This window comes from Rutidosis leptorrhynchoides, chromosome 11, assembly GCF_046630445.1.
Source record: "Rutidosis leptorrhynchoides isolate AG116_Rl617_1_P2 chromosome 11, CSIRO_AGI_Rlap_v1, whole genome shotgun sequence".
Taxonomy (NCBI): Eukaryota; Viridiplantae; Streptophyta; class Magnoliopsida; order Asterales; family Asteraceae; genus Rutidosis; species Rutidosis leptorrhynchoides.
In genome coordinates this window covers 358,568,270-358,580,194 of record NC_092343.1, presented here as the reverse complement: position 1 = coordinate 358,580,194, position 11,925 = coordinate 358,568,270, and the positions used below count along the sequence as shown (strand labels likewise).

The following is an 11,925-nucleotide window of genomic DNA, read 5'->3' as shown; positions in this document are numbered from 1 at the left end:
TTTCAAACGTACAAAAACGTTTTCAGTTTAAAAAGAACTTTATTATTAAAACGTATATAACTTTTATAAATATCTAGAACCACTTTTGACAACTCATTACTTAACTAGTATGATAAAGATAACGATATTTATATTTTATTTTATATATATAACGATTTAAATTAATATTATATATATTTATACGCGTATTATACGTACATAGTTTTATACTTTTACTATACTTAAACTTTACCTTTACTTTATTTTTACTTTACTTTAACTTTAATAATTCACTTTAATAATTCATACTTTAATAATTCACTTTAATAATTCATACTTTAATAATTCACTTTAATAATTCATACTTTAATAATTCACTTTAATAATTCATATTTTAATAATTCACTTTAATAATTCAAAAATCTATTATAAATAGAATTCAATAGGTTTCATTATTTCATAGAAAATTAAAAATATTTTTCTCTAAACTCTCTCAATCGATTTACATATATATATTTACTCCGTATTATTTCAAGATATTATTAGTATACATAAAATATTACGACGGAGTGCTGTCCGAGTGATTTCGAAATTGTTTTTCGAGTGGGATAGGATTAAGGAAATTATGGGTTATAGCTATGGAGGTGATTGAGTATGGTTCATGGGTATGCTCGTGAGGTCAATATAGTGTTTATCATTTCCGTTGCGTCTACGTACCTTTCCTGCAATATTGAATCTCAATATTGATACGTGAGTACTCATAATTTAACTTTTACATACTAATAGTGTATCCCTGACTAGTGCTCAAGTATTTAGGATTATGCATGCTTGTACTTTTGATATTGCCCTTAGACAGGTTAGGTTGAATGTTGAATTAGTTACACTTGCGGTTGAGATAAGGTATAAGATATGCATGTCCTTGGAAAGCTAGCGAAAAATTAAGAACTTTTCCTTTAGATATCGAATGGTTTCGATGAACGGATTAGAAGTTATAATCAATTGAATTTTCGATATTTTTATTAAAAATGATTATTATTATCGTCGTTTTTATCGTCGTTCTAGTTTTATCTTATTATTATCATTATTATTATCTTTATCAATAAAAGGGATTTATCATTAAAAATTGTTATTTTTTTTATTATTACTATCGCTATTATCGTTAAAGTTATAATTAGTATTATTATTATTATCCAATTATTATTATTATTATTATTGGTATTATTATTATTATTATTATTATTATTATTATTATTATTATTATTATTATCATTATTAATATATATATCATTATTTAAAAATGGTTATTGTTATTGTTATTATTATTATTACTATTACTATATTATCATTAAGATAATTATTAGTATTATCGTTAATAATGTTATAGTAACTATCATTATTAATATTAGTGTAATTAAAACAAATATTTGTAACACCTAATTATTTTGATTACTATTATTATCATTATTATGAACACGATATAAAAGACGATTAAAAGCTATTAAACAAAATGATTAGGAAATAATGGGTAAGAGTATCATGATGAAATTAAAATGTTATAAGATATTGATTTAGATAAAATTATCGTTCTTATTATTTTTATCATTACTATTATTATTAAAAGTATCGTTAGTATTAAAACTATCATTTTAACAAAAATTATCATTTTAATAGAAATTTCATTGTTACTATAAAATATCATTATTATTATTATTATTTTAAATAGAATTATTATTTTAAAGATAATATTAAAAATTATCGTAAATATTAAAGTTATCATAATTAGAATTATCGTTTTATCTAATGTCATCTTAGTAATTATAAATATTGATATTTTTATAATAATAATTGTTATTACAAAATAATACAACTTTTACTTACTATCATTATAGATATTATTTTATCAAATAAATATGTGATACAAACATATTTTACTACGTGTAATAACTTACTTTAATAATACCTATCATATTATCTTTATGATATTAAATGAACCCTATAAATTTTATTACTTAATATATATATAAGTATATTTTATTATATAAATTTAATATAAAATTTTATTTATTAATAAATAAATTATATTATTTACTCTAATAAATCTTTTAAAAATATTTAAAAATATAAAACAACGATATTTAAACTATATATTAATCATGTATAGATTTTTGGAAATTATTTTGAGTCAAATTTACTTTTGTTGACTTTTGCATATTAGTCTCGAGCATTAGGATTGTGGTACACTATGACTTGACCTAATTTGTTAGACAAATATTGACCAACACATAAATATATATAATTAATTTAGGTTCGTAAATCCGAGGCCAAACTTGCACTTGTTCAATGACGTTATATGTATTTTTACTACGAAATACAGTATGGTGAGTTTCATTTACCTTTTTACCCTTTATATTTTTGGGACTGAGAATACATGCGCTTTTATAAATGTTTGACGAAATAGACACAAGTAATTGAAACTACATTCTATGGTTGAATTATCGAAATCGAATATGCCCCTTTTTATTAAAGTCTGGTAATCTAAGAATTAGGGAACAGACACCCTAATTGACGCGAATCCTAAAGATAGATCTATTGGGCCTAACAAACCCCATCCAAAGTACCGGATGCTTTAGTACTTCGAAATTTATATCATGTCCGAAGGAGGATCCCGGAATGATAGGGGATATTCTTATATGTATCTAGTTAATGTCGGTTACCAGGTGTTCACCATATGAATGATTATTTTTGTCTCTATGCATGAGACGTATATTTATGAGAACTGGAAATGAAATTCTTGTGGTCTATTAAAATGATGGAAATAAATGATTATGATAAACTAATGAACTCACCAACCTTTTGGTTGACACTTTAAAGCATGTTTATTCTCAGGTGTTAAAGAAATCTTCCGCTGTGCATTTGCTCATTTTAAAGATATTACTTGGAGTCTTTCATAGCATATTTCGAAGAACGTTGCATTCGAGTCATTGAGTTCATCAAAGATTATTATTGAATCAATTTATAGTTGGATAGTGGATATTATGAAATGGTATGCATGCCTGTCAATTTTCGATGTAAAGAAAGATTGTCTTTTAAAAACGAATGCAATGTTTGTAAAATGTATCATATAGAGGTCAAATACCTCGCAATTTAATCAACTATTGTGAATCGTTTATAATGTATATGAACGGGTCCTTTCACATGTTTTATTCACAACAGACAGTGAGCCACTTGTATTTCAAGACGCCACCCTCATTGATGTCTTTTGTGAGTAGGAGTTGACGGTTCACCGTATTGATGCATCTTACTAATGAAATCGTTATACTTTGTTACTTGAATAGCCTTTTTTGTAGGATTAACAAGTTGAACATTAACAATAGGCTGACTATTCTGTTTCGATTCACCATTTTGAACAGCCCCTACATGAACACAAGAATTTGATAACACCACAGAATCGAAAGGGTCTTTATCAAGATTTTCGGATTTAGACTTTAATAAACTCTGTTTTTTCACTATTTGAAAGCTTATTTTTTGGAAGGTTAAAATAAGATGAGTTGTCTTGGGCTTGGATTTCTTTAATTTTGTTAAAATTTTCAAGGAAATTAGCACAAGGTACGTTGCACTGTGAAGATGGACATGGGTTGACAGAACTTTCTGGTATGTCAACAGGATTGGTAAAGCTTGGGAAAGTGGAATTGACTTTGGAAAAAGGTTTTGCAACAGGTGACACATTGGTACTTTTATGTAAAGTAAACACCCTTTTGTCACGATTGGATATGATGGGTGGTTGAAAGTTGTTGAAAACGTCAAGTACATTCATGTACATGTTTTGGGAAAACTCTTCATCATTTAAGGAAGTAGGTAAAAAGTCTCTTTTTCCTCCATTTGGCCATTGACCATAGTTGACGATTCAAAATTTGAAATGTTCATTTCAGCTTCAGGTAACAGATCACCGAAATTAGGCGACTCCTCAACTTCTGGCACTGGTAACTCCTGAACTTCCGGCAAAATAAAAAGGTTAATACTTAGTGCAGATAGCCTTGTGACCTCTAATTTATGTTTGTCTATATCCGAATCAACAAACAGTGAAACATTAACCAAGTGGGGTTTCTCTTCTTCCACCCACACTTTATATGTTTTTGAGTTTTTGTATGTTTCAAATTGGTATTCACGAATCTCACCGGGTTCTTGGCATTCCAAGAAAACATAAGAGTAGCAAAATTGAGATTTGTTGTGAGTCGAGCGATCAACACAAAGCATATTACCATATTACTTAGCGATTGCTATAATGTTGTCAACCATCCCGCACTCGTAAGGAAGGCCTTGAAACTGTAACCAAGTAAATTTTGAAAAAGAACCCTTACGATCCTTCATCGATTGAACAGAGACGAAATCTTCATCCCCTAAAGATGGACCCTGCATAGCTTTAGAATAACCATCTTGATTGATACAATGAACAATACACCCATAAACACCCCAAACATTAACAAAATGAACGGGGATATTTCTGTTTTGTAACCATCGAAAAACCTTCTCTTTACATATAGGTTTACGATCAATAAGCATAACTGAAGTATCCAAGCTTTGTACAAGATCTTCATCGTGCTCAAAATAACCCGTCTGCTTGTGTGAAGAAAAGGAATCTTGCTTGTGGATTATGAAACTGTTATGAAGTCTCATTTCGGTTTTTGCAAACCCCACAAAAATACGATTTCCATAAAACAGTTGTCTGTTCATATCGTACCTAGCATCATCTGCCTGAGCTCGTGCGGTATACCTGATGAAGGTGTAATTCCGGTCTCTCAACCAAGCGACTTTTTGAATGGACCCGAATTTACGAAACGTTTGTTGTAACTTTTTGAGTGACCATTTTTTGTAACTTTTTAAAGATTTAACCCATTACGACAAAAAATCAAACTTTACCCTCTTAAAACACTTAATTTACATATCAACCCCTTGTAATTTTTTCAGTATTAACAAAATCCACCGTATCAAATCGACAACGTACAATAATTTCCCCTAATTTTTCTTTTTGCCTCCCTCCTCCTGAAATCAATATCTCGTTATTTCAAACTTTGTAAACCCTAGCTCGAAATTACGCGCGCATATATCTTATAATTATGGCAATCACAATATCTGGTGTTTTCGTTGACGATTACTTGGAGTGTAAGCTTTATTGCACAGTCAAAATTTTGATATATAAATTATTTTATATATTATATATACATTGTGCTATATAAATTATTTTATATATTATATATACATACAGTCAAAATTTTAGTTTTGAATTATATAGGTATGTATATATACACATACATATGATTTTTATAATATATATATGTATTTTTTATAATTTGATATGATGAGTTATTACTGTGCAAAAAGGATTGAACTGATAATATATACTTAATTGTTATGTTTACATCAGTAGGCATAAGTTTATGAAAATAGCTCCTTATGTGATGCACATACACTTACTAATTTATGTGTCGATGCTAGTATGTGCCTAAGTGTTTAAATATATACTTAGTTGGTTAAACAAATTAACAAGGGGTACATGTAGTTAAACCACAACAAGATTGGTTATTGTTAAGTGAGTTGATCAAGGGTATATGTTTTTTGTGTTAAAGCGATGATAAATCAAACAAGGCAGCAGACGAAGAACTGTTTGTTTATGGCTTCTCAATACTCCTATAAAGGTAATCATGAAGACAATGAAATGGCTTTTGAGAAGACAAAAAAGTGATTGAAGGAAACCAAGATAGTGCGTTAAGCTTATGTACCAAAAAACTTCTCTTGGCACGACAAGCTTATGATCTTGTGAGTTCTTACTTTTGTTGCTCTGTGCACATATGAAGTTTTGTTGTTGTCATACGCTTTGTTTGATTGTGTTTATTCTCTTTGAATATGTCATGATCTAAAATTGGGTTTTTGATAACTACAAGCTACTTCAATTGGCAAAACCGTAGAAAAGGACTATAATATGGGAGGAGAAACATTCTATGTGCTGTATGTTCTGCTTGTCAATTTTATGTGTCACGTACTCACGTCTTCGTATATCTCTATCTAAGCTTGTTCGACCTCTTCTGAGAAGTTGCATAACTTTGCCAAATAAATAGATAGTTGGTTTCAACTTACTATTTGGTTTCACATTACTGTATTTACAAACTCGGAAGTGTTTTTTCACTTGCATAAACCAAACAAAACTAATTGAAACCTAGCATCAGAACTTGCGTGTTGTGAAAAGATAATGTACTAAAAAAAATGGGGCTTGATTCAAACATTAATGAGTTAAAATAAACTAACAAAGGGAGTAATAAGGAGATTATATGTGTTTATAATACACTTTGAAAGAGGGAATATAGACATGTTTGACCAAATTAACCGGCTAGAGGCAATCAAGAATCAAGCGCTATGTGACCCGAAAGCAAAAGAAAAACATGTCAACAATGATGAGTTAACTGAGAATGAGCTTAAGGTAAAAAGGGATCGTCTTAGGGATGAGCTTCAAAAATATAATTTAGAAAGGGATAATCTTGGTGTTGAGCTTCAAAAAGTAATTCAAAAAGAGATCTGCTGACTTCGCAAAATAGTTCCGTCAATTACGGATAGCAGCTCCGACTTCTTTCTTTCGAGACATTAGAACAAAAATTGAAAATCAGATAACGTTGATAAAATACCAAGAATATGAGCTAGACTGGTTAAGATGGTATTATACTCGCAATATAAAAGGCCAAGCAGAGATAGTTGGGGCACGAATCGAAGAGGATTTTCAAGATAGTGACTTTAATTCAAATGGTTCTCTTTTGTTTTTCAATTTCTTTGTTTGATATTACTTTGACTACGACTATGGTTCTTTGGTGGTGACTTGAATTTGTTTTTGGCTAAGACTTCTGAAAAAGTGTATTAATCATAAATCATCACAATGAAATTGTATATTTTTCAGAAGTCTTCACTAAAACAAATTCAAGTCTCTATCATAGTCATAGTCAAAGTAATCACAAACAATGATATTACATAACAAAGAAAAACAGTTGAATTGAAGTCATTATCTTCAAAGTCCTCTTCGATTCGTGCCCCACCTATCCATGTTTCTATCTTGTTCCTCTACTTGGCCTTATACATTGCGAGTATAATACCATCTCAGCCACTCCAGCTCATCTTTTTGATATTTTATCAACATGTTATGATTTTCGATCCTTGTTCTCATGTCTCGACATAAAGAATTCAGTGTTGTTATCCGTAAGTGACGGAAACTGTTTAGCGAACTTGCCGATCTCTTTCTGAATTACTTTTTTTGAAGCTCAACACCAAGGTGATACTTTTCCAAATTACTTTTTGAAGCTCATTCCTAAGACGCTGCCTTAAGCTCATTCTCAGTTAACTCATTCCTAAGACCACTAGAACTTGCCTCTCTCAAAGTGTATTATAAACACATATAACCTCCTTATTAGTTTCTTTTGCCTCACTAGTGGTCGACTCGAGCCCCATTTGTTTTCGTGCATTCTTTTTTGAAAGCAGGCAAGTTCTGATGCTAAGTTTCAGTTAGTTATGTTTGGTTTATGCAAGTGGAAAAACACTTCCGATTTTGTAAATATAGTAATGTGAAACCACCAACTAGTCTAGTCTGGTGTTCAGTAGCAGGTTGTTGAAGCTCTAAGTCATGTGAAACCACTTTGTATATGTATGTCTCTGTTTATATCAACTTACTTCGCTGAGGATCTGCACAACTTTGCTAAGGATTTGAAACAAGGTTTGGCTCATTTTACTTTTAGTTCCATTTCCACATATAATCAAATCCAATGTTGGACTTTGCAATTAGAATACAAAAATGTTCGATTACTTATTAAAATTTGATATGTATATAGGGTTGTTAACGTGCTAGTTGAAGCAAAATTTGGTCTGTCATGTTATATGCAGAGGGAAAATTACCGGCAATACTTCCTCCGTTACCTTTAGTTCCTAAAAACTAAAAACGGAAACTACTGTATATAAAACTTCATTATAAGAAGCTTGATTTACCGCCAGGTGGCTTCAAAAGGGAATATGCTATTCCTTTGATCCAAACAAACTTACTTATTGTGTCTGTCATCAGGTCTGACTTCAATCCAAATGTCGCATTCTCTAAAGAAATCAAAATTTTATTGTAAGTATTGCTAATCGTGGATTAATTGGCCGGGACTTTGTGGGGATTAATCGGCCAAATCGGGGATTAATCGGATTTGACCAACTTTGAATGACTAAATCTGACTTTGACCAAATAAATCCTACTTTTGACCGGGGTTGACCGATTTTGGCAAGATTAACCGATCAGCTTCTAAAATAGATTAAGCGGGATGAAGTACTGTTTTACAACCATGTTTGTCATTAATTATTTGAGTAATATCATCTGATTTTCTTTTTCAGGCTTCCTACGGTGATATGATTGCATGTGACAATGAGAATGTAAGTTTTTGTTAATGTTCTTTGTTTTTTTGTTTTTTTTGAACGTCCACTAATATTATGCAATCTAGCTAGGAGTTAATTGGATGGTAAAAATAGTACATTTTCAATGAAAAGAAACAAGCATTGGCTAAGATGGTAACTAGAGGTGTAAATTTCAACCCATTTACTAATGAATGGGTCGATTTAGCATATGTTTAATCTCGAATGGGTCAAATGGACTGAAATTCACCTCAAAGTGTTTTTATAACGCATAAGTCTCCTTTATCGTTTTTTCTACGGTGGTATTAAGGTCACTGACGGGGGTCATTAGCCACCCACCTAAACATATCTTGGAAGTCACAGGTCATGTTGACTTCCTACAACCGTTAGGAGGAAACCTTGAGGATATCGCACCCAAGGAAAACCTCTGAAGAACCTTGCTATATATGGGCAGAACCTGTCATTTGCAAGAAACCCCCATGGAACTCCATAACCAATTGCAAAGCAAATTGCATTATGAAATTCCCTATTTGAGGCCCGAAAGCCTCCTTTAACGTTTTATTCAAATAGATTTTTTTTATTCAAATTTAAAATAAGATAAAGTTAAACAATCTTTGTGGTTTGGATCAGCTGCACCCCACTGGTTGTTTGTTTTGGCATGAACCACCGGTTGTTTGTTTTGGCATGAACTCATTTTTCACGTTTACCATGTCGTACATTGTTCTACATCTAATGGTTACAATAAACATCTACGTAGACAAGTCTTTGTTCAAATAAAGATTTTAGTACCAGGGTTGTCAACATTATATGTTAAGCTGGAGAGTGGTTTCATTACTCATGTGTTGGGCTCACACCCGAAACAAGTGAGCTTCTAGTGTCTTTGTTTTTGTACAATATTTATTTATTTAGAGTGCTATAAACTTAAACTTTATATGTTGAATGGATTAATGGTGAATTAATTTTGGGAGATAATCCAATCTTCCTTACTTTTTATCCTCCTAACATGTGGTCCGTATATGATCGGTTGAGTGGTTTCTGGCCCTCGCCAGTGGCTTCTAACATGCTTTTAGAAAAAAGGTCTCTTATTATAAAGGGGCTATGACCGTAATTGTTGTAAATAATTGTTCGACTAGGTTGACTAGTCGGATTTGGAGACTAGTCAACCTACAAAGTATAACCGAATTTGAAATAACAAGTTAACGTAAACCTTTGTATCGATACACGCTTCATAAACAAATGTTACATTTTATTTTATTTATATAAACAAATAAAAGTTAATGGAGTATCATTTATTCTTACTTTGTGCACACTTCAAAGTATATTTGTAGAGTAATTTTATGACTCCGTATTTGAAAGGCTCATGGTTTTGAAATGCATTTTTGAAATACCATGGGAGTAAAAAGTGTGCTAGGGCCTAAAAATTTTAACTTCGAATTTGTTAAATAAAAGTTTGAGATCTTTTATAAATTAACAACCTCCAAATTATTGAAGATACATAAAAAGTACATGTGAAATACACATTTGAGGAAAAAGTGTGCTCAGAATAGGACTATAAGTTTTTACTTTTTTTTTTAAAAAAGGAAAGTAGTCGGCATCGAATACTCCCATTTGCCACACACGCACGCGCTTTCGGGAGAAAAATCGATCCTTAAACCATCCTGAGTAGCAGGCGAACCGGGTTTGAATCTTGAATGGATTCGGGAGAAAATACCAGTAGGGTCAATCTGGAGCTCCATCTTTTAGGCAGATTGATTAATAGAATGAGCAGAGCGATGCTCGAACACATGACCTAAACTCAAGCTCCACACACAAGGTGTGGGGATACCAGTGAAGCAAGCATGCAATGGTATGCTTAATTTCATATGGTAAAACATTAATAGAGAGAAACATGATTAAAGTATTGGTATAAAGCATTTGATCTAGTCACTTCAATGTTCTTTATTCTCATGTTAATTGTGTTATAAAAACACATTGAAATGGTCCTTTTTTACTCATTTTCTCACTTTATCATATCAACATTCACATATAAATGTTTCCTCAAACCATAAATCAATGTACCACAAATCATTAAGCTATACAAATTTTTTTTTTTTTTTAGCAAATGATGGACTCGTTGCTTCAACTGCTTCCATTGTTGCTCATCTCCTTGGCCATCAAATCTATGGTCGTTGCACAACAACCTTCACTAGCGATGCAGTTTGCACCTGGAAAACCACACTTACCACCGAAACCATTGAAAGTGAGATGTACGTCTCCTTCACACCCATTGTGCTTCGGTCTATGGCACAGTTGTCCAAATGAATGCTCATCAAAGTGCTATGTGGATTGTGCATCCTGCAAGCCCGTTTGCAGTAAGTTTATGTTCTTCACATTCACTAAACTTGATTTTTTAATAAATTTGTAAATCATTAACCATAATAAACATGTCAAAATTATACCTGAAGGGACTAGCGATATCGATTAAAACATCAATCTTGAGGTTGTGGGTTCAAGTCCTGAATTGGGACTATTCGATTCTCATTAGCTTGTTTTGCTTTGTTCCCGAAATCAACTTTTTACATTATTTATTTGTCAAATTCGAAGGTTGCAATATACCGGGAGCTGTATGTCAAGATCCAAGATTTGTAGGAGGAGATGGTGTCACATTCTACTTTCATGGCCAAAAAGATCAAGACTTTTGCTTAGTATCCGACCCCAACCTACACATCAATGGTCACTTTATCGGGAAAAGAAACCCTAAACTCACTCGTGACTTCACGTGGGTCCAATCTATCGGAATCATGTTTGATGACCATAAACTCCTTGTCGGTGCAAAGAAAACATCAACATGGGACAACAACGAAGAACATCTCTTCATATCATTTGACGATACCCCGTTATCACTCGATGGAAAAAATTGGAATTATCGAAATTCATCTCTATTTATTACTCGAACTAGCCCAAGTAATGGCGTAGCAATCGAAGTGACAAATAGTTTTAGAATCACGGCCGAGGTGGTCCCCATTGGTGAAGAGGAGTCAAGGATTCATGGTTATAATATCACAAATGAGGATTGTTTTGCACATTTGGAATTGGGGTTTAAGTTTTATAATCTAAGTGATGAAGTGGATGGTATTTTGGGACAAACTTATAGGAAAAATTATGTGAGTAAGATGAAGGTTAGTTCGAAGATGCCATTATTGGGTGATAAACCAAAGTACTTGACGACAGGTTTATTTGCTACTGATTGCGCAGTTTCCCGGTTTGGTCGAAAGAATCAGACACCTGTGATGGGTTCAGCTGCTGTGTTCTAATCTTATTTTGTGTTACAATGTATTTTGGTTGATCAATAAATAAAATAATATCGATTTATATAGAGGTTTTCCTATGTCAAGCATTTTATTGTCTTCCTTTAATTTTTTTGTTTTATTAGAGTGGTCTAGTTTTGACATGCTAGTAACCAACATATATGGTATTTTGATTTGTTTGTATAACATTCAAGAATTATAACACTACTAGATAGAAATGTGAATACAGGTGCTTGAAGAA

General features: G+C 31.8%; 1 protein-coding gene across 1 annotated transcript; it reads left to right on the top strand.

Annotated features, from left to right (window-relative positions):
• Positions 1–6,340: 6,340 nt before the first annotated feature.
• LOC139875876 (uncharacterized) lies at positions 6,341–11,690 on the top strand. The gene is made up of 4 exons (XM_071863168.1): positions 6,341–6,529; positions 8,380–8,418; positions 10,496–10,748; positions 10,981–11,690. Exons 1-4 carry the CDS (start codon positions 6,341–6,343, stop codon positions 11,688–11,690), a joined length of 1,191 nt encoding a protein of 396 aa, XP_071719269.1.
• The last annotated feature ends 235 nt before the right edge of the window (positions 11,691–11,925 follow it).

Coding starts and splice junctions, on each gene's coding strand:
- LOC139875876 (XM_071863168.1), top strand. CDS start 6,341: ATGTTTGACCAAATTAACCGGCTAGAGGCAATCAAGAATCAAGCGCTA. Junction 6,530..8,379: donor TTGGTGTTGAGCTTCAAAAA/GTAATTCAAAAA, acceptor TTTCTTTTTCAG/GCTTCCTACGGTGATATGAT. Junction 10,749..10,980: donor ATCCTGCAAGCCCGTTTGCA/GTAAGTTTATGT, acceptor TCAAATTCGAAG/GTTGCAATATACCGGGAGCT.